General features: G+C 60.8%; 2 protein-coding genes across 5 annotated transcripts in view; one reads left to right on the plus strand and one right to left on the minus strand.

Annotated features, from left to right (window-relative positions):
• Positions 1-288: 288 nt before the first annotated feature.
• On the minus strand, positions 289-21,662 carry GLIS2 (GLIS family zinc finger 2). 4 transcript variants are annotated; one of them, XM_070568608.1, is made up of 7 exons: positions 21,454-21,662; positions 6,311-6,554; positions 5,350-5,522; positions 4,606-4,782; positions 4,391-4,524; positions 4,171-4,289; positions 289-3,166 (listed from the first exon to the last, which is right to left on the minus strand). In XM_070568608.1, exons 2-7 carry the CDS (start codon positions 6,480-6,482, stop codon positions 2,367-2,369), a joined length of 1,575 nt encoding a protein of 524 aa, XP_070424709.1. In that variant the 5' UTR covers positions 6,483-6,554; positions 21,454-21,662; the 3' UTR covers positions 289-2,366. The 4 variants fall into 4 exon arrangements, with proteins under 4 accessions (XP_070424709.1, XP_008522957.1, XP_008522956.1 ...); XM_008524735.2 differs by lacking the exon at positions 21,454-21,662 and adding an exon at positions 9,645-10,088; XM_008524734.2 differs by lacking the exon at positions 21,454-21,662 and adding an exon at positions 9,328-10,085.
• TFAP4 (transcription factor AP-4) overlaps positions 10,203-26,990 on the plus strand; it is a 50,371-nt gene continuing 33,583 nt past the window's right edge. The window contains exons 1-2 of the mRNA XM_070568611.1: positions 10,203-10,375; positions 25,207-25,316. The gene's annotated coding sequence lies outside the window, so the exon portion shown is untranslated. The remainder of the gene's footprint in view (positions 10,376-25,206; positions 25,317-26,990) is intronic.

Here is a 26,990-nt window from a genome sequence, read left to right on the forward strand (position 1 = left end):
CAGAGCAAGTAGTGGCAGACAAGGGCCTGAGCCTGTGATGCTTTGTCTGGAATGTTCCATCTCAGCTCCAAACATTCATGCTCCCTCAGCACCTTCCCACCCTTCCCTTCTAGCACCCAGCAGCAGATTGAGAGGTGGTGGCACCCACAGGGTTGGGAGGAAGGGCCAGCATAGGGCCTCTGGGTGCTGCCGTCTGGGGCCAGTGACCCCAGAGCCAGGCCCAGGGCCGGCAGAGGTGATCTTGTGTCAGGTGGCCCAGCTCCTGGCACATCCAAGACAGAAGCCATCTTTGCAACTCACTTTTATTGTTTCTTTATAAACTTCCTCTCACACGGAGGAATATATTGTTATAGTCATTAGCTTATCTCTTTTTTTTTTAAAACTCTATGCTAACAGCAATGGAGCCGACAGGAGGAAAAACATAAGCTACGATAGAAAGGCACTTAGAACCTGTTAAAATACTGATATCCTGGAATGTGCAACAACAAACCGACGACAACAACACGTACACTGGCCCTTTCGAGCCTGGTCTATCACCGAGTCACATGCTGAGCTAATGTCACCTTCCAGTGCCCTGTTCCTCTGCTCCCTTGGGCTTGAGTCTCAAACCCCTCACCCCCCTGACCGACCGGGGACTTAAGGCCTGGGTCCCTTTGTAGGGCCGGGGGTGGGGGGGGGGTGCCTGGGTCCTGGGTGGGGCCCGAAGAAAGGAGGCCAGCTCCTTCCTGCTTTACTCACAGCCCCTTCGAGGGGCAGAGCCAGCACTGCAGGGCCCTGTCAGGGCGGGCTGGGTCAGGGTGACCCCTCTGGGACAGAAGGGCAGTCCAGGAAAGGGCAGGGTCAGCAGAGCTGCTCAGAGGAACAGCAGGGGGCCCTGGAACCGCAGGGCTGCTCACCCCCTGCTGTCCCGCAGCTCTCTTGTTCTACAGCCGAGGAAATGGAGTGCTGGGTCACTGTGGCCAAGGACAGGGCAGGCCTAGAAGCCAGAGCTCCTGACCGCCAGGCCAGCGCCTCGCAGACAGCACCAGGCCACCTCCAGGGAGGGAGCAGCAAGGACTCAGGGTGGGGGAGGCACGTGCTGGCCTGGTGGTATTGGGTAGTGGCTGTGGGGCACATGGAGCGCCAGCAGCCTCAGTTTATTCTGTCCCCTGCCATGAGGAGAGCCAGGCGCTGGGAGGGGAGTAAAGGGGGTGACACCTCAGACAGGCTCAGCTGGGAAAAGCCAAAGTAAACAGCCATGTCACAACTTCCTCTGGCTTCCCCTTCCCAGGCAGAGGGGCCAGGCCCTCCCATTGCCATCCTTGGCTGCTTCACTGCCCTCAAGCCCAGGGCCTTCAGTCCATGGCCTCCAGAAAGCTCCCTTGCCCAGCACTGGCTTGGAGCCCTCCCTCACCTGTGTGCTGGCTGTGACTTGGCGCCCCCAGAACGGGAGCTGCGTCCCAGCCTGGGGTCGTCCTCAGCCAGACTCCCACCTCCTGACACTGCGGCCCCTTGTGTAGGGTGGCACTGCCACCAGCCAGGCCCAGCCTCACCTGTTCCCTCCCTGCCAAGGGCTCCCCCAACCAAGTCAAAGGAGGAGGTCCAGTGGTGAAGGGGTGAGGAGTGGTCGGCTATCCCCTCACTTTGGAGAGCACCATCCACCCAGAGGAGGGGCCGCCCCTCCGGCAGTGCTGGCTGTTAACAAGGTGAGGGGCAGCTGGGAGAGCGGGCCTCCCTCTCCACGTGGGGAGGCGCCTTGTCATAGGGATAAGGTGGCTTTTTCCTGTGGCTTTGCCGGGGCCTGCGTCTGTCTTGCTCTCCCTTTGGAGGGTGGGCCAGAGGGAAAAGGGTCCAAAGAGCCCCCAGAGCAGGGGCCCATGAGGCTAGGCAGGAGGCGGTGGGGCCTCGATCCCGGGGGGCTTCTCATCACAGCTCACCATGTGGAGGGGGTGGGGAGGGAGCCCCGTGCCAGGAGGAGGACAGAGGCCACCCCAGCCGCCCCCATTGCTGGGACATGGCTGGCAGGTGGGCAAGGCAGTGGGGGAGGGCAACCTGCCCAGGGTGGCCACTGGATGAGGGAGCACCAGAGTGGGGACCAGGGGGAGTGAGGGCTGGGTGGAGGACAGGGCAGGGGGCGGGCCAGAGGTGAGCGAGGCCTCAGCACCCAGGGGCACAGCTCTTCTTCCCTTGGGAGCCTGGGACACCAGCAGTGACCTTCTAGCACCATCCTGGCTGCCCAGCCTGTCTGAGGCTGGTCTGCTGGGGGAACACAGCCAACCAGGCCACAGGGGCAGAAGGACATTATTGCTATTTCACAGAAGAGTTTCCGTTCGTCGGGGGCAGGGCCGAGAGCTCCTGGCTGGGCTGCAGGTAGCTGTCCACCTGCTTCAGTTCACCACGGCTGGTTTGAGCAGCACAGAGCCCGGCGGGATGACCACCCAGCCAGGAGTGAGTGCCTCTGGGCTACTGGCCGCCGAGTTGACGCCCGTGGACAGGTCCAGCACGGTGCCTGGCAGCAGGGGGAGTCCATCAGGGCTTGGCCGGGAGCGGCTGCTCTCAGTCCTCTCGAGGGGTATCTTGTGGCCCTCCACCCCCAGGGCCCTGGCTGACCCTGCCCCACGCCCCTTCTCCCCCTCGGCCTTGCCGCCAGCGGAGCCAGCGAGGAGGGAGACCACGGGCAGGCCCAGTCCGCCAGCCCCAAAGGGTGAGGGCAGCAGCGGGTTCTTGGCCAGATTGAGGGGCAGGACAGGGCCCGGCAGCCCAGGGCCCATGCCCCCTGCACCCCCACCGCCCCCACCATTGCCACAGGCCAGGGCACTGAGGTCAAGAGGGCCAGGGGCCAGGGGTAGGGGCAGGCCAGGCAGGCCAGGGCCTCCAAAGAGGGCGGCGGGGTTGGGGATGATGATCTGGGCCCCGCTGACATAGGGGCTGCCATCAGGGGCGGGCAGTGGGGGTTTGGGCGGCGGGCGAAGCTGCAGGAGCTCTTGCTGCTCGTGGGACACGAAGTGGCCGTGGGCCTTGATGTGCTTGCGCAGTGAGCTGGGGTCCGTGTAGCGCTTGTGGCAGCCGGGCATCTTGCAGTAGTAGGGCTTGTCCACATAGTGGGTGCGCGTGTGCTTGAAGCGGTCGCTCGAGTTGGAGTAGCGCTTGTTGCAGCCCTCATAGGGGCAGACGTAGGGCTTCTCACCTGCGGGCCGTGCCGGCGTGAGGGGCTCGCCCTCTCCCGGTCTCCCCAGCCCAAGTTCCTCCCCAGACCGAGATGTCCCTGAGAGCCCGACTATCTGATTTGAGGGGCGGTGTCCCCAGTACCTGACATGAGATCTGACCCCAGGTGGGGGCAGCAGGGCATAACCACGAGAAGCCAGCCTGGTCACCCCAGTTCTGCTGTGGCCTGACTGTGTGCCCTTGGCCTGAGTCCTATGTTTCAAATTGTGGATGACAGTGACCACCACAGGCAGACGGATGACTTTGATCGTATACCTACATAAAGACCCTACTAGGGGCGCGGTCCACACCAAGCGCGGCATGAAGCCTGCTGCCCTTTATCTGGCATACTCAGCAAAACGGCTCCAGACTTACTAACCATCTGCTCCTGCGCTGACCAGGACGGGAGCCACGTGAGGCCATGAGCCTTTGAGACGTGGCCAGTCCAAACTGAGATGTGCTGCGAGTGCAAAATACACACCAGAGGGAAAAAACACCGATTCTGCAGACTTTGTACCACATGAAGAATTTCAAGGTCTCAGGGATTTTTTTAAAATATTGAAATGATAACGTTTTGGATATATTAGGTTCAAGAAAATACATCATTACAATTTGCTTCACCTATTTCTTTGTACTTTTTTTAATGTAGTGATTAGGTAATTTAAAATTAAATGTGTGGCTCTGCCAGCCAGTGCTGGCCTACTGTGTGCTGGAGTACGGTGAGGAGCAGACACACTATCTGCAGTCACAGGTGGCCTCAGTCAGATGAGCATCTGAACAACAATGGTGAGTGTGACACAGGAAGACATGTCTGTGTTCCTGTATGTCCAGGGTCTAACCCACAGGAGTTCCCCTCAGTAAATGGTACCCAAAAGGGACTGCTAAGCAATGGGCTGCATCTCTCATCTCGGGGATGCCCGGGGGATGGCCATGCACTCTGCCCACAGCCAGCCCGCCCAGCCCCCGCCCTCCAGCCCAGCCCCTCACCTGTGTGTGACCGGTTGTGGATCTTCAGGTTCTCCAGGCGGGAGAAGCTCTTGCTGCAGGTGGGGCAGCGGTGTGGCTTCTCATTGGTGTGTGTGCGGATGTGGATGAGCATCTTGTACCTGCTCCAGGGAGGGCACAGAAGCGTGGCTCAGCTTGCTGGACGCCTGAGCCCCTCTCCCCCACCCCTTCCTTCCCCTCTCGCCCTGGTGCCCTCCCTCACCTGGCGTTGAAGCCTCGGCCGTGGCGGGCACACCCTTCCCAGTGGCAGCAGTACCCCGCATCCTTCTCGGGCTTGACGTGGTAGTCATTGACGTGGTCCACCAGGTCTTGCAGGAGCTCAAAGAGCTGGTTACACTGTGGGGCCAGGGAGGGTTCTGAGCCCACGTGGGGCCCCCCGCGCTGGACCCTGCCCCACTCTTCCTGGCCCCCACTCACCTTGGCCCAGCGACACACCAGCTGCTTGGGCAGGGGTAGCTCTGGCGAGAGGCACTTGTCCTTGGGGGGGGTGAGGAAGGAGGAAGCAGGCAGGTGCAGGGCCCCCCCGGAGCCCAGAGGCAGGAAGAACTGGAAGGAGCTGGGGACGCCATCCAGATAGCGCAGTGGCTGAAAGTCCTGGGGGAGAGGGCAAGGGGCAGAACTGGTCAGTGTCCCGCTGGGCCAGCAGGCCTGGACCCCCTCTGTCTCCTCCTGCAGTGCATGAGTTGTGTCCCCCACAAGGATTCATCCCAGTCCTCACCCCCTGCGCCTGTGCCTGTGACCTTGTCTGGAAATAGGGTCTTTACATATGTAACCAAGTTAAGAGGCAGTCAGACTGGATTAGGGGACCCTAAATTCAGTGACCGGTGAGTGTCTCCATGAGAGAAAGGAGAGGGAGCTCTGGGCACAGAGACACGCAGAGGGAAGAAGGCAGTGTGACGATGGAGGCAGAGACTGGGGTGACGCAGCTGTGAGGCGAGGCACGCCTGGAGCCGTAGAGGCCGGCAGAGGCAGGAGACACTACCCTCAGCCTTCGGAGGGGGCACGGCCCCGTCCATACCTTGATTTCAGACTTTAGCTTCCAGAATTGTGAGAGAATAACACATTTCTGTTGTTGTCAGCTACCCCATTTGTGGTCCTTTGTTACAGCGGCCCCAGGAAACCAATATACCTTCTCTCTCCAGAACCCGCACCCCTCCTTACCGGGGCGGTGGGCACTGCAGGCAGGTCCCCATTGCCCTGGCGCTCAGGGGACAGCGAGCTGCTGCCGTTGGGGGAGTCCAGCCCGGATGGCGGCGACAAGCTGAGGTCTACCAGAGGAGCTGTGGAAAAGCGCCCCTCCACCTTCTCAGGGAACTTGGGGCTCAGCAGGAAGCCTGAGGGAGAGGCACAGTTCAGGGGTGCTGTAGCCAGGAGGCCTGGTGGCCAAGCCCTCCAGCCTCTGACCATGGAAGCAGACACCAGCCGCGCCACTCCCCCCGGACCACCTGGCGAGAGCTCAGCCATCAGTTAAGACAAGAAGTGGGAAGTACCCATTTGACAGATGGGAATGGCTGGCACAGAGGGAGAGGAACTGAATAGGAGCTAGAACCCAGGCCCCCTGGCTCCCCATCATCTTGGCCGATACGGACCTTTCTAACTTCTCCCGGGCCCCTTGACCTCAGTGCTCCCTTCTGTAACATAAGAGGTTTGGATTGAGCTGCCCAGCCCAGACATGGTAGATCTGGTTTTTAGGGTCCACTGGAGCAGAAGGCCCGAGCGCCAAGCACCCTCTGAGAGCACTTGCTGGGCTCGGTCCCATCTCCTGACCTGGCTGACCAGCTGCACTGCCTCAAAGCCCAGGAGATGGGTCATGGGCCTTTTGTCACTACTTGTGAATCCCCTGCTCCCATTGACCAGCTGCTCCAAATCTTCCCAGAAGCCTCCATTTGAATCCTGGCTCTGCTGCACCAGCTTCATGAACTGGGCAAGTCCTCCCAGGGACAAAATGTCACCTCTAAAGACAGACTGCCGGGGGGATGCATGGACAGAGTGTGGGGAGTGCTCTAAGCCAGAAGCTGGGAGGGGCTGCAGGGACGTCCAGGTGGACACACCTCGGACATTCTTCCTATTGCCACGGCTCCATGAGGGCCCAGGGACCCCTGCCCTGCCCGGGGTGCAGCACCTGAGGGTGGGGACCCTGGGGAGCCCGGGGTGGGGCTGTCATCCACCAGGCCGAGCTCCCTGTGCAGAGCTCGGTGCCGGACTGCACTCAGCGTCCTCTCCCGCTTCTCTCTCGCCGCCCGGAGCTTGGTGATGCTCAGCTTCAGGTCGAGCGGCTCGTCCAAGGAGTGCATGGTGATGGGGGACTGGGGTTGCAGGTGGCAGCAGGCAGTGGGGGGCTCCCAAGCTGGAATTTGGGCCGGAACCTGGGGGAGGACAGGAGCTGTGCTGTGACATTATGACCCCGAACTCCTCCTCAAGCTGCACCCATCAAAGCCCACAGGAGCAAAGGGGCAGTGAGTGTGGGGTAGTGTGAGGACTGTCTCTCTGGGTAGGTGGCCCTCTGAGTGGCCCTGGACAGCAGGTGCCATAGGGAGCCCACAACCTACTCAGAGCTTCCATGTCCACTTCCCGTGAGACTTTTCTGAGAAGCCAAGCTCACAGAGTTCATTTTGCCGTGAAACTGCGTTTCAGAGACATTTGCCTTAGGTTACAGAGCTGGGAAGTGGCAGAGTCACCAGATTCAAGGCCAGATCTTCTCCCTAGAAGTGGCCAGCCAAGGCTCAAAGGTCATTTCTGATCCAGTGGGAAGTCATGCCTGGGACACATGCCTGGTTTGAGCCAGAAGACCCAGAACCAGGCCAGGGGAGCAATGAGGTTCCTCCCAGATGGCCATTAGTGGTCCTTGGTTACTGATTGCTGAGTGCCCGCTGTGCCGGGCCACCTAGGGAGCTCTGGTCACCTCCGAGGGAACAAGGCTGAAAGCTTGTCCTCGGCAAGCTGTGCAAAGCCTGGCCTGAAGGGACAGGTGGCCTTGCCTCCCAGGCGAGGTCCAAAGGAGAGGTCCTCATAGGCATGGGGAGCCACAGGGCTCTGGGCTGCCACCAGGGGGCAGCTAGGGACTGTGGCCCAGCCAGGGGCAGGCTAGGGTGGAAGTGGATCAGGTCTGTCTGTGGTTAGTAAAATGTATACATATATTATTTTTTACTGGTGGTGATATACTTTTATTATGAGTTCTCACACAGGAATTTTCACCTTTTTTTTTTTTTTGAGGAAGATTAGCCCTGAGCTAATTACTGCCAATCCTCCTCTTTTTGCTGAGGAAGACTGGCCCTGAGCTAACACCCGTGCCCATCTTCCTCTACTTTATACGTGGGACACCTACCACAGCATGGCTTTTGCCAAGCTGTGCCATGTCTGTACCCGGGATCCCAACTGGTGAACCCCAGGCTGCCGAGAAGCAGAAGGTGCGCACTTAACCACTGTGCCACCGGGCCGGCCCCTCACCATTTTCTTAACGGTGTAATTTTTTTCACATATAAGTGACCCAAGAGCAGAGTAACTTCATTCTGAATTCAAATTTCCAGCGGTAATCTTTTCGCATATGGCGAAACAGTGTTTCCTTGCGTGTGTCAGTTGGGATGATTACAGCCTGAACATCTATCTGCTAAACAGGCCACCGCTATGCAATACCCGTGCCGTTCACTAAATCCAGGTTTCGCCACTTAATACAGAACATTCCCGTAACCACCACACGGCAAAAGACCTCCTATATTGTGTGTGTGTGTCCTTGGGGCCAGTGTTGCCCACATCCGTGCAGAGCTGCCCAGAGCTCTCCATGGAGCAGGATGGGGAGGACAGCCCCCACGTCCCCACTCAGCAGCTTGAAACCTGTCTTCACCGGGTTCTGAGCCCTGGCTCATCCATCTCCCCAGATAAGGCCCACTTCAGCCAAGACCCTCCAAGCAGAGAAGAAGGTGGTCCCCTCCTTCACTTGGGACCCTCTGCTTCTGAGGACACATCCCGGGAGCCCAGCAGCACATGGCTAACATCAGAGGCTCTGAGCCCAGGGAGGAGGCTGTGTTGTCAGAGCACAGGCGGCCGCACTTAGCCAGAGGACCCAGGTCTGTAGCTTGACTTGTCCCTGCTAGACTCCCTCGGGTGGGAGCCATCAGATCTGTCTGGATTTGCCCCCACCTCCCAAACCCCCCACCATGCACGGGCCGGTGCAGTGATGCAACAGGGGCTGGGGCCAGAAGGCCATCCTGTCCTTCAGGAGCTCCAGACCCAGGGGGCAGGTGGGTGGGTGACAGTGATGGATGGACCTGGGCCCCCTCTACTCTTCCTCTGCTGGACAGGGAGCTGCCCTCTGCTTGACCCACCCCCCAGTTACGTCTGTCTGTCTGTGTGTCCGCCTGTCCCTCCACCTGTTTATTTTTAGACACAGGCCCAGTCCAACCTCCCCTGAAGCTCCTCTGTGCTGGGAGCCTGGAGGGGGAGGAAGGAAGTAAATATTTATGCTGATTAAGAATTCAGGAGCCAGGAAGGGCTGGTGGCCTGGTCCTTGGGCTGGCCTAGGGCCACAGGCCTCCACATAGCCTCCGTCCCCCACCCCCAATCCGGCCTTCCGGAGAAGGGGACCATGACAGCAGGACGGTTTGGGAACTGGGAATTCAAACTGACACTGACTCTCATTGGTGACGCTGCCCAAGTAACATCCTTTGGCACCTGCCCTACTTCCCTCCCCTCAGCCAGGGTGGGGCGGGGTTGGGGTGGGGGAGAAGCCCTGGGTCACCTTGTTCTGAAGACCTGCAGGAGACACTGCCGAAACCTAAATTAGGGAGGGCCCCAAAAGGGGCCTGTCTCCCAGGGGGAGGCCAGAGACAGTGCCCAAGTTGGGGGAGATTCCATCACCCCCCCCCCCCACTTAATCATCAGACCCAGTCCCCAGAGACCCCACCCTAGCCCCTACTTCCTGCTACTGGGTTCTGCCCAGGAAAGCAAGGGTTCATTCTGATGGAAGCCAGAGCCCTGCCCAGGGGCTGCCCGTCCCTACTCCCGGGAAAGGAGGAAGAAGCCGCCCCAAAACCCACAGCTCCCAGCAGCCCTCCACCCCAGGCTGGCCCCACCCAGATTTTCCTCCCAATGGTGGCCCAACCCCAGGGGGAAGACTGCCTTTGACCCTACTACTGTTCTGACCTTAGCCAACCTGAGAGTGTCCCCTTCCACTCCCCACCTCCCAGGCTGGCAGTGGCCAGTTCTGGGCGCAGCTCTGCTCTTTGTTCCCGGGCTGGGTGAAGGGGGACAGGCAAGAGCCAGGGTCCAGCTCTCCCGGGCCTTCAGGCCCAGACGGGGTTCTCTCGGCCTGGAACCTTGGGACTGGCGCAGTGATCACCTCTGAGGCCAGCGGCGCCACCCATCACGGGGTTTACGGTTCACAACCACCAGGAGGGCGGGGAGGTGGACACTCGGTGTCCGTTTTCCAGAGGACAGGGATGCTCCAAAGGGAGACCTGCCTTGTTCTGAGGGTGCAGGCAAGTTTCTTAACCAGTGGAGCCGGCCAAGGGACAGAAGCCACGTCTCTCTCACAGCCCCAGGGCCAGCACCCAGCAGGCGCCCTTGTGCGCAGCGCGGAATCCCTCCCTCCCCGCAGGAGCCTGGGTGTCGAACCCCCTGGCCTCAGTTTCCCGCTGGTTCCCAGCTGATGCGACTAGCGTCCAGCTCGCGCGGGGTGGTGAGGTCCCCTGAGCACTGGGCCCATCCCGGCCTGCGGGGCGGGAGTCCCGGCGGGGGAGGCGGCGCAGAGGTGGTCGTGCTGCCCGCGCCGCGGCTCCAGCTGCGAAAGGAACTAATTAAGGCCGCGGGAGCGGGAGGAAGCGCGGGGCGCGCGGGGACCACCGGGGCGGCGGGCGGGACCCCGGCCGGCCTCCCCCCGCGGCAGGGGTCACCCCGAGGGTGGGCCGCTGGCCCTCGGGCCCCGCCCAGCCGGCCGGCCCGGCCGAGACAATGACCGCCATTGTGCGCCCGGCGGCCGCCCGCGGCGCGCAGACGCCCCCCGTGCCCCGCCTCCGGCTACCTGCGGCCCAGCCCACGCCCCCCACCCCCCGCGGGCGGTCAGGGTGAGCGCGGGGCGGGGCAGTTTCCGACACTTGGGGAAACTGAGGCCCAGGTCAACATCCACGCAACACCTACCATGTGCCAGGCACCGTTTGTCCATGAATTCTCTGAACCCTCAGAAATGGCTATTGTGAGTAGACGCTGTCGGGTTCCCTTGGTACAGATGGGGAAACTGAGGCTCAAGGTCACCAGGCTAATATGAGCCGATAGCTGCTGGCTGGAATCCTACTCTGGATAATGCCCCTCCTTCCCTGCTTGGGGGAGGGCAGCTGGTGGCCCTGAGCCTGGGCGGGAGGGGTGCCTGGGCGGGGCGGGGGGCTCGACGAACCCAACCTGAGAAGCACTCAGGGTCTCCTTGGTGGAAGCAGAGAGAGGCTAGAGCCCTCTGTAAGATGGGGGCTCTCCCTGCCCACCCCACAGCAGCATGGGTCCTGGTCAGTGACCACCAATGTACCAGTGTGGTCAAGGGCAATGTGAAGGACACGCCTTATTCCCCGGGGTAGTCCTGAAACTGCCCTTTGGTCAGCTGTGGCCCGTCCAGCCTAGGACTTAGGGACAAGGGCCCAAGACGCACCTCCCAAAAGCCAGCGTGACTTTCTTGATATCGAATGGAAAGCAGAAGTAAGCTCCTGGCCTCCCCTGTGCCCCTGAGCTCCATGGGTGCCCCCCATGTCTAGTGACTGGGACCATCACCATCAGCATGCTGGGCTTACAGATGGGGCAACTGAGGGCCAGAGGGGCAGGCTGCTACCCCAGGTTGCACAAGTGAGTGGCAAGCCCAGTCAAGGCAGGTGCCATTTCATCCCCATTTTGCAGATGCAAAAACTAAGGCTCAAGGAGATTAAGTGGGCTGTCCAGGATCACATAGCTTGTCTGTGGCAGAGCTGGGTCTCAAGCCCAGCTGAGTCCAAAAGCTGTGTTCACCATTAGCCCCTCCTGTGCCCATGGATGTGGGGAGGGGCAGGCAAAGGGGCTCTGCCTTGGCACCCCCTCCCTGCCCAGGGCTTTGTGGGAGCTGAGGACAGAGCCTAGGAGGGGCAGCAGGCAGTGGGTGGGCACTGGAGGGGCCAACTGATGGGGGCCCACAGGGAGGCTTGGAGAGCTGAGGGCAGATCTGCTGCCAAAGCAAACGGCCCCACAGCCCCGCATTCCTGGGAACCGCTGCGGCTCCCTGCTCTGGCCAAGAGCTCCACCCTCCTGGGCGGCCCAGCGGAGGGGGCTGGGGGCAGGGGCAGGCCTCATCCTCGCCGGGCCCCCTTCCTGACCAGGCAGCAGAGCAGGGCTCCAACAGGTCAGACCACCTGGGTCTCCAACTTGGCTCTGCCACTTCCTGCCCATGTGACTTAGGACAAGTCACCTCCCAGTCTGCGTCTCACTGTCCTCATCTCTAAAATGGGACGATAATAATAGTAATAATATACCCCCAGGGCCAGCCTGGTGGCATAGTGGTTAAGGTTGTGTGCTCTGCTTTGGCGGCCCAGGGTTTGTGGGTTTGGATCCTGGATGCAGACCTACACGCCGCTCATCAAGCCATGCTGTGGCAGCGTCCCACATACAAAATAGATGAAGATCGGCACAAATGTTAGTTCAGCGACAATCTTCCTCACCAAAAAAAAAAATCTACCATAACAAAAAAGATGCCCCCCCTTTGGGCTCAGAGGAGCAATCAGTGCAGTAATGCTCATCCAAGGAGTACTCAGTGTTTGCCATTAAGATGTAATATTCAGCACCTAGAACAGAAGTGGGCACAGAGTAGGTTATTTCATCAAACTTGAATGAATTGTCACCATTGCGGAGTCTAGAGCTGTGAGGACAGCTGAGTGGGGACTGGCTCTCCCCAGTGGACCCAGAGACACAGCAGTCACCGTCATCAGGGAGACCTGGGTTTCTGTTTAGTGTGTAACTAAACCAGCTTGTGGCCCTCAGCCAGCCCCAGCCAACCCTAGCCACCTTCCAGGGCCTGCCTGCATCAAAGAAAGGGCACTGGGAGGCCCCAGAGAGGCCTGAGCAGCCCTGGAAGGAGCAGGCCTCTGCCCGGGACTCAGGGGAGGCGCTTATCCTGAGGCCTCCGCCCAGGAGGTCCCGGGAGAGGGGCCAGGGCAGGCAGCACTTCCTGGAAGACTGTGGGGTCCGCCTTCCCTGAGAACCTCGGCTTGGCAGGCCCCTCCCCCATCCCAAGATGGGCGCTCAGCCAGTACCCGGGGCCTGCCCAGATCCCCTGGGAGGGCAGACCCCACTCAGGTGGGAGTGCAAGCATCCTCACGTGACCCAGCCAGGGCTGAGCTCTCTGCTCTTGGCCATGGGGGCCTTGGGAAAGCCCCCAACTGGGCAGCACCTGAGCAGGGGTGTGTGCCAGGAACCCCAACTGGGACACGTTTAGAGAACACTACCCAGTGTCATACTACCTGGTCCTGGTCCCCTGTGCCCCTGCCCCTGGCTGTGGGGCCTCTGATGAGTCCCTGTCACTCCCCCTGAGCCTTGGTTTCTTCATTGGTAACAGGCACCACGATATGGTGCCAACTCACTGGGCAGGGTGGGGACGGGGGGCATCCTGCAGGTCGAGCCTGGCCCAGCGCCTGGCATACAGGAGGCGCCAGCAACTGGTAGCCAGGATTCTTGTTCCCGGCCCCAGGCTGGGGGTGGCCCATGCAGTAACTTGGCCAGCCAAGGTCACCCGGATAGTTCAGGCAGCGCCGAAGCTGGAAGGCATGCAGCTGGCTCCCCCGACGCCCCTCACTAGCCCCAGCTTCCCAGGAGATGCACTTCCTTCCCCAATACTAGCTGAGTGACACCAGGCTCAGGGGAGCAGCTCACACACGGGCCCCAGCCTGACATGTAGACTCACACAGATGTGCATGCCCGTCCAGCTGCAAGGGCCAGCCTGGCACAGAGGCCTCCCCTTGGCCTGGTGGCCCCCACCCCCTGCTGCCTGCCTGCCTGCAGCTACCTTTGCACAACTATGTCTGGTATTTTCCTGTCTGCCCAGCTTGGAGGGGAGGTGGTGCATGGGGCCATGAGCACTGCCTGCACCTGGGCCTCCGCCAGAGGCACGCCTGCCAAGCAGACCCCATGCCCGCCCACCCACCCGGGCAGGGAGGGAAGGGCTGGGCCGAGGCCGCCCAAATCCCTGGGAGGGGCCAGCACTGGGGAGCCAGACAGGGACACACACCCAGCAAGGCCTAGGCACAGGCAGCCCCGCCACTTGCTGTGGGCGGGCAGGGGTGGGCACTCTGCCAAGGCTCTCTGGGCCAGCAAAGGCATTGGCTGGTGTCCAACAGGGGTGGACAGGCACCCATGGCACCCAGACATACTGGCACACGCATATGTGTCACACACGGTACACACGAGACACAGCAGATAACCAGCGTCAGGGTCCAGGACCCAGGAATCTTGGCTTATAGGGGGAGCAGGATGAGGCCCGGTCCGCACAAAGAAGGAAACACTGCACTTCCCAAACCAAGCCGGGCTGCAGCATGACCCCATGAGTACCTCCCAAGTCCTGGGGGCCCCTGCCCGAGGCCCACCCTTCCTACCACCCGGGGACAGGCACCAGGCCCACAGATCAGCACCTGCCAACTCCAAGCGGGAGGCGGGCAAGGCGGGCTCTGGACTTTAGCCCTTCCCTCCGCCTCATTTACCCCATCACTCAGTTATGCATTCCAACACCAGGCCCTCCGCTGGGTTCTGGGGGGCCCACAGATGAAGGAGGATGCAGGGCACCCAGACCTTGGTGGAAGAAACATGGCTGTGGAGAAACAGTGTTAGAGGTGGGCTGCTCCTGCCAAGTGTGGGGGACAGATCCGAGTCAGCTACATGGACATGGGTGACATGTTGGGGCAGAGGGAGCATCGGGTCCTAATAAATTCTGTGGGCTGGGACAGGCCAGCATGCCTCCCACTCACCATTGTTCATCCTTACGACCCTGTGAATTAGGTGCTATTCTCCCCAATTTCCAGATGGGGAAACCGAGGCTCAGAGAAGTTCAGTCATGAGGTCACAGAGCTCTAAGTAGCACAGCCGGGATCTACCTCCAGGCTCCAAAGCCCACACTCTTTCTGGGCCCCATGCTGCACAGGCCTGGGGGTGTGGCCCCAACCAACCCACAGAGAACTTGCCTATCATTCAGCTGAGGACCAGGCCCAAGAGGGAGCCTGGGCCAGGACCTGGAGAGCACTGGGTGGCCATGGAGTGCTCTACACAGAAACTGCCATCTTCCTTTCCAGCCCAGAGCCTCCTGTCCTCAGGCTCTCCCCTGCAGCACCTCCTTTCTCAGAGTTCCCTGCCTCCTGCGAGCCAGATGCTCACCTCTTGGGTGCCAGCTCCTGCTTCACAACTTTCCATGCTCCCATATTCTCCTCCAGCTGCCACTCTCCTCCCACCCCCTCCTCCAGCAAGTCTTCCCTGATTCACCCTCTCTGGCCTCAGCCTCTTGCAGCTGTACGTGAGTTGTTCTTCCAGGTGCCTGAGAGCTGAGCAGAGGACCCACCTCTGTCCCCACACGGCTGAGGACAGCGTCCCTAGCCCTGCAGCGGCCCTGTGCTGCCTGCCATACTCACTCTGGGTCACTACTAACGCATCACTAATGCCACAATCTCACCAGCTCTTGGGAACATCCTGGATGCCTGGCCCTGCAGACAGAGTGCCACATACACCATCCCCTGACCCTTGGCCCCAGGCGCTCACCCCCTGCACCTGGCTTTCAGAGCCTCTTTCCAAGAAGGGGGGCCGAGAACAGGCAAAGCTATCTCTGGGCCCCAGGCAGCTCTGAGCCCTCTGGGGGTGTTGAAGAGGAGAAGGCCTCACTGAGCAGATGGCTGCCCCGTTTCCCACGGCCCCCCACGCCGAGCCCATTCCTTCCACCAGTGTGAACTGGGCGACAATGCAGCGTGAACTGGGGGCTCAGAGCCAGAAAACCAGGCTTGCCCTGATTTGATGAGGGCAAGGTTCTGGGCCTCAGTTTCCATACCCATGAAAGGAGTGGGCTGGCCTACAGGAGGACTGGAGCTCGAGCATTCTAACCGCCCCCTACCAGCACCATCATACCTGCCCTCTGCTTTCCCGACCACTCAGCATTCAGTGAATGTGTGTTGAGTGAATGAATCTACTCGTGGCGCCCACCAGCCAGGTGAAGAGGGTAGGTATGGAGGGGCTTGAGGCCCAAAGAAGGAAGTGGCTTCCCCAAGGTAAAGGTGAGAGGCAGGGCCTGGGCACTGACACAGATGCCTCCTCCTCCTGGTCCAGGGCAAGGGACCCAGGAACAGACCTGGACGAGGCTGAGGCGGCCAGCATCATCCTGGTCAGTTGGGATGGCTGCCAGCTTCATCTCCTGCCACTCCCACCCAGCGGGGCACAGAACCCACCCCAGGACAGCTGGGCAAGACCGGGCCCAGCAGGGGCTCCAGCACAAACTCGACACCACCCCTGGCCACCCCTGCCCTCCTGGCTTGTCCACTCTGGGCAGCAAAGCAAGTCCAGAAGGCGGGGGCAGCCTCCAAACCAAAAAGAAAACACCCATTGGGTGGGCCCTGCCAGGCCTGGCCGCTCCAGGCCCTGGGGCCCAGGGCCCACAGTACCATGCAGGGTGACCACTCGGTGGCCTGAGGTGCTGGTGGGGGACTGGCCTGGAGGAGGGCGGGGCTGGCAGGCAGACAGTCAGCAAGCCTTGGCTGGGGGAGATTTTAGAATGTGATGGAGGGCCTCATAGCCTCGGGGGCAGGAGGACATCACAGCTCTGGGTCAGCCAGCCTGGAAGTGTGGGGATGAAGCTGGGGGGCTCCGGACGCAGGAGGGAGTGGCCCAGGGGAGAAACGGCTCAGGCAGGCAGGGACTTGCCCGCCAGACCCAGGTGGACGATGCAGGGAAGGGGGAGAGGCTTCCTCCGGACACAGCTGCCCCCACGTCATGCCCGTGCAGTGCATGAGGGGGCAGGAGTGGAGCTGGGGGGATTCCCAGGGGCCCGGGCCAGACAACCCTAGGCTCCGGTCCCCCCTCTGTCCTCTCTGACCCCAAGTGACCCTGGACCCAGCTCTCAAATCTCTGAGGCTCAGTTTCCCCCCACCAATCCCCGTTGGCAGCCTCCTCACTCCCAGGGTCCCGGGGGGCGCCAGCCTGTGAGTGCATTGTGCACACGAGACCCTCGGTCAGCAGGCAGGATTGTTTTCCTGGAGGCTCCCAGGGCTGACTCAGGCAGCTCAGCAGCCTCCTGGGGCCTCTGCAGGCTCCCACCCGCCCTTGGCCATGACTGGAGGAGGGGGCCAGGGGCCAGGTCTGAGTCCTCTCCCCAGGCAGCCATCTGCCAAGGCGGGAGTACATGTACACACACATGTCACACGCTCACGAGCCGGGCCCTCCCGGTGGCGGGTACTACCTGGCCTCTCAGGCAGTGAAGACAAAGGGCCTGAGGAAGCCCCAGCCTCGCCAGCACCCGCCCACCCCCTGCCGCCCCCAGTCATGGCACTGGAAGATTCTTAGCCCCCTCTGCCCATCCCCCAGCAGGGCTTCTGGAGCAGATGGGAAGTTCCCCCCCTCACTGGAATCACTTCCCATCTCTGTGCCCCCCAGGCTCCTCCCAGCCTGGCCACCAGTTAACCAGAACACTCCATCCTATCTGGGGGGGGGGGGGGAAGGTCAGAGCTCCCCGCCCCTCAAGATGCCTGGACCCAGAGCCTGCCCAGTCTGAGGGAGCTTGGAGAGAAACGCCCCAGCCAGGACGGCAGGTCAGACCTCTGGGGCTCCCTGGGGACAGGCTGTGTGAGGCTCCCAGAGTTCCCCTGGAAGGGTCCCAGAGCCCTAGAGTGGGAATGGGAAGGAGGGCTGGGGACCCCTGCAGACCTGGGCCAGGCCTCACCTCCCACATGGAGGGGTCTGGAGCTGAGGCTGAGGATCAGTGCCAGGGAAGGCCTGGAGGCTTGGGGCCCAGGGCACACAGCTGCTGGGGCCAGCTTGGGCTCCCCTCAAGAGCAGGGTCCCTTCTGGCCAGCCGGGTGGCACAGCGGTTAAGTTCGCACGTTCTGCTTCGTCAGCCCGGGGTTCCCCGGTTTGGATCCCGGGTGCAGACCTATGCACCCCTCATCAAGCCATGCTGGAGCAGGCGTCCCACATAAAAAGTAGAGGAAGATGGGCACGGATGTTAGCTCAGGGACAGTCTTCCTCAGCAAAAAGAGGAGGATTGGCGGCAGATGTTAGCTCAGAGCTAATCTTCCTCAAAAAAAAAAAAAAAGAGCAGAATCCCTTCTCATCCCAGCCTGGGAGACTGGCCACCAGACACACACAGACACACACAGACACATACCCGGCCAGCCATAGCAACCCCAGGAACTCCAGCCCAAGCCCTTTTCCATTCTGAGCCTCAGTTTCCTCATTTGTCAAATAGGGATCAATGGATCTCTCTCAAAATGTTAATGTGGCAATTTCAGGTGACAGATGTCAACGCCTGCAAAGTTCGCTGGACCATTGGAAGGCATTGTGTTGGTTTTTCAGGGCGTTGTCACAAGGCATCCCCCCATGCTGCTCTATCGCCTGACCCACTTCCCCACCCAGACCCCCACCCCTGGACACCTAAGCTGGCATTTTTATTCGTTGGAGAGACAGCAGGCATTTACAGGGCTCAGGTGGGGAAACCTGGGTTGACTCCAGGCCGTGTGTGTCCCCCTCAGCAAGTCCTTTCCTGTCCCACATCCCCAACCCTGGCTGATCAGCAAAGCACTAGAGGTTCCGGTAGAAAGTGCTGCCCTCGGCCACATCTGAATGAGAACTCCCAGGGTGGGGCTGAGGCAGCCACCCTGGAAACCACTGGGGCAGATGTGTCCCAAGGGCCCTGAAAGAGCTGCATTCCCCTACAGCCTGGGCTGGCAGCAGGCTGGGTATCTCATCCCACCTGGCCCAGGTGCTCTCAGAGAGGTGAACCTCTGGACACACATCAGGGCCCCAGCTCATCTCTAGGGGGCCGTTTCACAAGCCCTGGGAGGGGAAGCAACTTGGGGGGAGAGAGGGCGCATCTTTCTGGCTGGCCCCTGAGTCCCCCCTCACCAGCTAGGGATGCTCCCCACCTCTAAGAAGGGTGCTTATCTGGGTGAAGGGAGGACCACCCAGTACCTTCTGGGGTTACCGCTCTGGCCTCAGTCATCTATCTATGTGAAATATAAAATGACAATAATAACCCGGAATAGAGAAAGGTTTCTCCCAAGCCTCGGAAAAGGCAGGGCCCCTCATTCCACCCAGCTAGGGCCTCTCTACCGCAATCTGAACTTCTCACTTAGGTGAGGGGCCTCCTCAGCCTCCCCTGGGACACGGGACCCTGGGGAGTCATCCCCTGCTGGAGGGGAGAGCCAGGAGCAGCTGTCTACCCCCCAACCCCACCATGCCTCCCAACGCCTAGGGCCCCACCCAAAGAGTTCAACTGCAGGCCCGGGCCCCAACATCTGGTCCCCCCGCCACAGCTGCTGCCACCCTCCCTCATCCTGGGATTGCCCCAAACTCTGCCAGGCACCCGTCCCCGCCCCCTCGCCCAAGTGGGAAATTCGGATTCCAGGCGAGTAGGGTAGATGGAAAGGCACATGGGAAAATGTCGTCAGGAAAGCATAGTCTTCCTTGGATACGGAAGCTCAGACCCTGGGAGGATTAGGTGGCAGAAGACACTCCCACTGCCTGGGGCCAAGGCCAGGGAAAGAGGGGAGAAGGGAGAGTGTGGGGGCCGCCTGCCACTGGGGCTGAGAGGGGTCCACACCTCCCCACAGGCTCTAAGGAGGAGCCCTGGCAGAGCTCCGGCTTCCTGCAGGCCAGTTTGCCCTCCGCAGGCACTCCCAGCAAGGGAGCCGAGCAGGAGAGGCAGGAGAGGACGGCACTGGGGCTGCCCATTTGCAGCTGGGCTTTTTAGAAACAACAAAAGCTTTGGGGGACGCGGTTCACACGATTGTTTAAAATGAGGTTTTGGGATGTCTGTGGCATCCAGTTATTCATACTGGCTCCACCCACGGATAATTGAGAGTTGGCTTTTGTTGGCCTTACCCCGCTCTCAGCCCCTCCCTCCTCCAGTCTTCTCCTGGACCCTGGCACTCAGGAAGCTCACCTTGTCTGACCCCTTGGTTTTTCAGATGAGGAAACTGAGACCCAGAAAGGGGAGAAGCCTGGCCCAAGGACCCCTGGGAATTGGTGGCCCAGCCAAAACTTGAATCCAGGACATCAGACTCCCAGGCCAGGGGCTTTTCCCACTCACACTCCAGGCTGTGGCCCAGCTCCAGTGAATCCCCCAAAGCCACTGACCCCAAAAGCGGTGGTGCCTGGAAATAGGGTGACTCATAGTCTGGCTTCCTGGGGCACCCCCGCCCCATCAGTGAAGGAGGGACTGGCAGGTGTCCCTGCGTAGACAGCCAGGAGTAGGGAGAGGCCCCTAGGGGGCCTGCGCCAGGGTCACTCAGGGGCCGAAGAGCCCCAGCTGGAGGGATTTAACACCAAAGGTCAAAGGTCACAGACAGGGAAGGGCGGGGGCAGGCATGGGGGGGTCAGAGGGTCAGCGCTAATGGCAGCTCCGGAAAGGAGGGGGAGGGGAAGGGGCTAAGGAAAACAGGGCTGCTTCCAAGGGGTCTCCAACCCCACAAGGGGTTCGGCAACCCCCTGGCACTGCCTCCTGCTTGGCTGGCTGAGGACAGGGCCATGTGGAGCTAGGGGTGGGCTGTGAAATGGGCTGGGCTGGAGCTCGGCAAGGGGTGTCTTGGGAAGGGCCCCCAGGTGCAGCCCCTCCCCCAGTGTGGGCTAGGGCCAGCTGGGAGGCCTAGCCTGGGCCCAGAGGAGGGAAGGAGGAGCAGAGGGGGAAGGCTCAGAGGTCATGGGGAGGGATATGTAGGCTGGGCCGGAACAGCTGTGGCACTGTGGCACCACAGTGGGGCTCGGGGAGGGCTGGGCGCGTGGGTAGACTGAAGGGGCCAGTTTCCCCTTCCCTGAGCCTGGGGGCTGAGGACGCCCTTGGGGAGCAGTGTCTCCTGGTCTGTCTTCCTTAGCTGCAGGCTAAGCCCCACCTTCCCTTCAGGATGCCAGGACAGGGATGTGGGACCCTCGGGATGGCTGGCTCTGAGGACCACCACAGGCCCTGCCCCTGGCCCAGACCAAGAACCACGGGAGCCCAGGCCTTGGCCAGGTCCCCGGCTGGCCTGGCTGCCCCCTCAGTGTCAAGCGTTCCCTTCAGAGCCAAGATCCTGGGCTGAGATGGCTGAGGGCCCAGGGCTCCTCCCAGGATCCCTTCCCGCTTCCCAGGCCCCAGGGCAGGGCCAGTCACCTCCCTGCAACCATCACTGCCGGGTGGCCAGGCCAGGCCAGGCTGGCCCTCCTGGACAGGAGGCATGCTACCCTGCTGTGGCCTGAGTACCCGGCTGGGCAGGGCAGTGTGCCAAGGCCTCCAGGTGCCAGCCTGGATTCCAGCCCCATCCCAGGGGGCCGGCGGGGAAGCAGGGCGCAGGCATCTCCTCAGTCGGGATGCACCTGCCTCGCCCCCTCACCCGCCCCCTCCAGACCCTCCCTCGGGCGGGTTGGATACCCGCGCCCTGCCGCCCTGCCGCCCTGCCTTCTCTGCCAGGCCCTCCTGCTTCCACCCAGACAGCAGGGGAGGAACAAGTGCTGGACAGGACTCCAGCTCCCAGTCCTGACGCGGCAGCACCCCCTGTCCTGACCCCCGGGACGCCTCCCTCCCCGGCCCAAGGAAGGGCTGGGGCTAGCCAGGGGCAGCAGGGGGAGACTTTCCAGGACGAGGGAGGAGACACCTTTCAAACCTCGTCCCAGAAGCAGCCCCGGCACGGCCGCGGGAAGGGGCGGCTGCCCGACTGCCCCAGACAACTTCGTGCCCAGGCTCCGGGGGCCCCCTCTCACTCTGCGGCGCGCCCCCACCGTGGACGAACAACTTCCCGCCGAAGTTTGCTCCCGCCCCGGGCCCGGCCGCGGCTCAGCCCGGCCTCCGGACGGAGGGAGGGAAGGAGGGAGGAGAAAGACAGAGACTGAGGGACGGGGCCGGGCAGCCGGCGAGGGAGGGAGCGCGCGAGCCAGCGAGCGAGGGAGCGAGCGCAGGGGCCCCGGCGAGGGCTCACAATGGCCCGGGGCGAGGCGCGGACGCAGGAGGGGGAGGCGACCCTCGGGCCCCGCAGCCCCCGTCGCCCCCGCGCGACAGGCTAGCCCCCCCGCCCGGCCCCTGTCCCCACGGCGCGACGCCCGGGGGCTTCCTACCTCGGCGGCGGGGGCGGGCGGGCTCCCGGCTGCGGGCTCCGGCGGTCGGGGGGCGGCGGGGGAGCGAGCGGGGGAGGGGCCGGGGCGGGCGGGGGCCGGAGCGCGAGGCTCACGGGGCGCGGGCTCCCCTGGCACGGCCGCCCGGCGCCCGGCCGCTCCGCCACATCTGCAGCTCGGGCAGGGAAGGTGGCCGCGGCGGCCGGGCAGTGCGGGGATGTCTTAGAGAGGGAGGGAGGAGGGAGGAGGGAGGCGGCGGGAGGAGGGACCGGCGGGCCGCGGAGGAGGGGGAGGAGGAGGGGCGCGGGGGGCGGCCTCCCTCCCTGCTCCCTCCCCCGCTGCTTCCCTCCCGCCCTCCCAGCAAACCCCTCTCGCCGCCGCGGCCCCAGGCCCGGGGCGCCAGCTGCCAGGCGGGGCGTGCGCGTCGGGGGGAGGGGGCAGCGGGGAGCCGGCGCTGGGCCGGGGGAGGGGAGGCGGGGAGGGCGGCGCGGCCGCGGGGAGCGGGCACCGGGAGGGAGGGGGCGCCGGGCCGCGGCCGAGCGGCGCGCGTCCGCCGCGGCCCCATCCCCGCCGCGCCCCGGGTGCCCCCCCGCAGCCCCGCCCCCGGCCCGAGGGCAGCTCTAGGACACGGCCCGGAGGTGGCCTGGGGGTGGCGGGGGGAGGGACGTCCCGCCCTCGGGGAAGCCCGGGGAGGGGGGCGGGAGCGCGGAGGACGGGAGGGAGGGCGTGCGGGCCCAGAGGAAAAGCCCCGGAGACCGGGAAGATGGAGGAGGTCGCGGCGGGCGAGCAGGCGGGGGCCCCTCGCCTCCCTCCCGCGGGGTCACCTTGGCCAGGCCCCCCGCGGCCCCGGGCGGCGGGGAGGGCGGCAGGAATGCCTCTCCGCAGGCCCTGATTTCTCCGCCCAGCCCAGTTCCAGGAACGCGCGGGCAGCGCCGGGCGGGCAGAGGCCCCGGCTCCGGATTCCGGGCGGCGCAAGCTAGGCTTCGAGGCAATGACTGGTCCCCGCCTTGCCCTCGGACTCAGTTTCTCTCACGGTGGAATAAGGATGAGGTCCGGCCCGGAGCTGTCCGGGCTACCGCTCGGCCCTAGTCTTGGTCCCAGCAGTTGGGACAACCTGCGTCCCCAGCCTGAGCGCCGCGGGGGTCCTTGATCGCGCCTGGACCCTCAGCGCCCGGCGCGGTGCCCTCAGTTAGGAAGTGGAATGAGTGGATACACGCGTGTGGGGAAGCCCCGCCCCCGGCTAAGCTGTTTTCTGCCTCCTGATGTTGGACCCAGACTCGCCTTCTTGAGTGTGTTTTGTTCGGGCCAATCCCGAGCCCCTGCCCAGTTATCTCCTGGCTGCTCTGCTGTCTGGTGGCAAATCTTGGTTCAAAAACAGCCCTCCTGCTGTTGGCCAACTCTGCCGCTTCGCATTTGGCCTTGAGGAGTCCAGGAGATAGATGAAAACCATCCTCTATAGGTGAGGCATCTGACTCGGGGTGGGATTTTGCCCTCATTGGTGTATTTGATGCCAAGGTCCCTCGCTAGAGCCTGAGGCGTGTTTCTTGATCACATGGCATGTCCTGCGCCTGGCACGGCGCTTGGCACACAGTAGCTGCTTGAGGCATGTTGTGCAGGTGGACACAGAGTAGGTGCTCATTACATCTTAAGCAAAGGTACATATAGTAGATGCTCAGGACCGTTGCATGAGCGGACACAGTAAGTGCTCGTGAACTGTTAGGTGGACAGATAGTAAATACTCAATGTATTTTGGGCAAATGGATACACAGTAGGTGCTCGTACCTTTGCATGAATAGACACATAATAGGTACTCATGACTGTTGCGTGAATAGACACAGAGTAGGTGCTCATGAACTGTTGGGTGACACATAAAAGGCGCCGCAGGCCCAGAAGGCAGTGACTTGGAGGTGACCTCCCCCGCGTCCACCCCACCGCGGTTCCCCTGGTCTGGGTAATGTGGAGTGAGGCCGAGTTAAACATTAGCCGGCAGATGGGCTCGGAGGAAGGCCAGCTTCAGGACCTAGCGCCTTCCAGGAGGGGGCTATTAAGGGCCGACTCTCCGGTCCGCTGACCAGCCGGTGCGTGGGGAGGGGCCGAGGCTGAGGGCCACAGAGCGCCCCCTCCCGGCGTCGGGATCCCGGCGAGTCAGCCCTGCAGCCGGCGGCGTCACGTCGTCGGATCTCCGCCAGGCCCGGTTCCAGCCCCAGGAAAATCCAGGTGTATGGAAAACAGGTACACAAGGGGCTAGTTTCATATCAGCTAAAAATGCTTGCCGAGTGCTTGCAGGATGCCACGCACTGTGCGACAGTGGGGACAAAGGGTGAACAACCCCAGCTATCCTTGTCCTCATGGGTCTTGTAGTCCAGCAGGAACTGAATTAACTGACCAGGGAAACCCCACGATCTCCAAGCCGTCAGGGGGATTGACCATCAGAAACCTTCACCCTCAAGGGTCTTTTTCATAGTGTTTTTCTACACACACCTGTTTTCATGGACAAGCAGGTTGCTCCCAGTGAGCACTCTGACTTCGGATTCCCACATTGGGAAGGTGCATAATAGCACTTCCATTCTGAGATCCTTGTGAAGATTAAATGAGGTACCTTTTCAATACATTTGTGTGTGTGTGTGAGGAAGATCGGCTCTGAGCTAACATCTGTTGCCAATCTCCCTCTTTTTGCTTGAGGAAGATTGTCGCTGAGCTGACTGACATCTGTGCCAGTTTTCCTCTATTTTTTGTATGTAGGACAGCACCTCAGCATGGCTTGATGAGCAGCATGTACGTCTGCGCCCAGAATCCGAAGCTGCAAACCTCTGGCTGCTGAAGTGGAGCACATGAACTTAACCACTCTGCCCCCCAGGGGCCCCTACCTTCTCAATACATTATTAGCAATCATTACCAGGTGTCAAACCTGACCCATCAGCCCACCGTCTGTCAGTTGCAGGACCCAGCTAGTTTCCCCTTGGCTGCAAATAAACCCCTAAATTTGGCTCCTGCAAATCGGACAAGAGTGAAGAACTCAATAATCTTGGTGGAGTTGAATCAACCAGAGACCCTCACTTCTGAGCCAGACCAATTCTTTCCCTGCTCTGGATGCTGTGCTTTCATTATTCACAACAACCCTGAGGGTGGCTTCTATTGTTATTCTTGTTTTACAAAGGAGGAAACTGAGGCACAGAGAGGCTAAGTAACTTGGTCAAGACCTTAGAGGCTAGTGGGTGGCATAGTCCAGATTGCAATCTCAGTCAGTCTGATTCTATGTGTTATAGCCTGCTGCCTCCCTGGGGCATCAGATAATGGCAGGGTGTGGGTGCGAGACATTCAAGAGCAATGTCCTCCTCCCCTGCCATCTTGCTGGGTTTCCTCCCTCCAAGAGTCCTTACTCTGAACACCCATCCTTTGTGACCTGCTCCCTTCCCATGCATTATGGACTGTCTCCCCTGTTAGAACCTAAATTCTCCAAGGAGTAGGACACAAGGACATTATATGCTTTGCCACTCCTCCTGCAGGATCCTGCCTAGGGCCTAGCATATAGTAAATGCTTCACAAATACTGCTGTTATGGACTGAATATTTGTGTCCCCCCAAATTCATAGGTTGAAACCCTAACCCCTAATGTGATGGTATTTGCATGTGGAGCCTTTGGGAGGTAATTAGGTTTAAATGAGGTCATGAGGGTGAGGTCCCCATGATAGGATCAGTGCCCTTATAAAAAAAGGAAGAGAGACCAGAGTGTGTTCTCCCATGCTCTCTCTCTCAGCCATTTGAGGACACAGCAAGAAGGTGGCCATCTGCAAGCAACGAAGAGAGCCCTCACCAGGAACTGAAGCAGGCAGAACTTTGATCTTGGACTTCCCAGACTCCAGAACCGTGAGAAATAGCTGTCTGTTGTTTAAGCTGCCTGGTCTATGGTATTTTGTTATAGCAGTCTTAGCTCACTAAGAAACTTGCTGATAGATATATTTGGGGGACTGAATCTCATCCTCTCATCCTTCATCAGTAAATATTTATTGAACACCTCCTAGGTTCCCATTCATTCAAAGATGCTTATTAAGCTCTTATTATGTGTTCATGCAACAACATTCATTGAGGGCCTACTGTGTACACTAGGCAAGGCAATCCCATCCATGTTTCCCAGGAGATCTCTTAGTCTTGTGGGGATCCCTTACCTGTCAGTACCCAGAGGGGACACTTGCTCATTCTCACACATGCACCTGCTTGCTGCAAGGAGAGTTTCTTGCACAGCGAAGGAGCTTAGTAAGTGGTTCTTCAATGAATGCACAATGCTAGGTCCAGCAGGAAACTCAATGGTATAACCACGGTTCCTGCCTTTCCAGAGCCTTTATTCTATTCGAGGAGTTGAGAGTGACTAATAGAAGACAACACAACGGGGGCCGGCCCTGTGGCCGAGTGGTTAAGTTTGCGCCTTCCGCTTCAGCGACCCAGGGTTTCACCAGTTCGGATCCTGGGCATGGACATGGTACCGCTCATCAGGCCATGCTGAGGCGGCGTCCCACATAGCACAGAAGGACCCACAACTAAAAAGATATACAACTATATACTGGGGGATTTGGGGAGAAAAAGCAGAAAAATAAAAGGAAGATTGGCAACAGTTGTTAGCTCAGGTGCCAATCTTCAAAAAAAAAAAAAGGAGAAGACAACATGAGGAAGTGAGCCTTAAGACCTACATTGCAGACGTAGGAGAGAAGATAGGAACCAGGATGGATGAATGGCAGCAGACTGGGAACTCTGGCCCTTGAACTTAGCCAAGTCAGGGATCTCGCTGAGCCTTAGTTTCTCTATCTGTGAAATGGCGATCCTTGTGCCCATTCCAGGGCTGTGTGAGGCTCAGTGTACAGGCACAGAGGGTTCTACCGATGCCCTCCAGGGAGAAAGAGCACAACAGTAACGAACTATTATTGTTATTAATGAAGACTACAACCCGCAGCGAGCGGGGCCCAGCCACAAGGACAGAGTGATGCAGGGAGTGAGATCAGGGTGACTGATGAACCTGGAGCTGGTGGCCTGGTGAGCATCTTTCCCAGTTGGCGCTGGCTTGCCATGCATGCCTCCAGGGTTGGGGCTGACTATGGGTCGGGTGTTTGCTCTGGGAAGCAGCCCTGGCTGCTCCTTACACCCTGCCCTAGGGAGAAAGGAGGGCTTGGAGTCAGAACTGGGGCCTTGGGGGCCAGCCTGGTGGCGTGCCAGTTAAGTTTGCACGCCCGGCTTCGACAGCCCAGGGTTCACTGGTTCGAATCCCGGGTGCAAACCCAGCACCGCTTATCAAGCCATGCTGTGGTAGGTGTCCCACATATAAAATAGAGGAAGTTGGGCACAGATGTTAGCTCAGGGCCAGTCTTCCTCAGCAAAAAGAGGAGGATTGGCAGCAGATGTTGGCTCAGGGCTAACCTTCCTTAAAAAAACAAAAGGAACTAGGGCCTGTGCTTGGCCTGGCACCTATGACCCAGCCCACCTGCCCACAGGACCCAGGGCTAAGAATGCCCAGGAGGCAGAGCCCCAAGGGCTAGCTGGGTCATTTAGCTT

This window comes from Equus przewalskii, chromosome 12 (genome assembly GCF_037783145.1).
Source record: "Equus przewalskii isolate Varuska chromosome 12, EquPr2, whole genome shotgun sequence".
Lineage (NCBI taxonomy): Eukaryota > Metazoa > Chordata > Mammalia > Perissodactyla > Equidae > Equus > Equus przewalskii.

Bases quoted from the DNA above. Each gene is read 5' to 3' on its own strand.
- GLIS2 (XM_070568608.1), bottom strand. From the start codon at position 6,482: ATGCACTCCTTGGACGAGCCGCTCGACCTGAAGCTGAGCATCACCAAG. The intron at 5,523-6,310 runs GTGCTGCACCCC...CCTCTCCCTCAG, and splicing joins CCCAGGGTCCCCACCCTCAG to GCTTCCTGCTGAGCCCCAAG. The intron at 4,290-4,390 runs GTGAGGGAGGGC...TCCCTGGAGCAG, and splicing joins GGCCGAGGCTTCAACGCCAG to GTACAAGATGCTCATCCACA.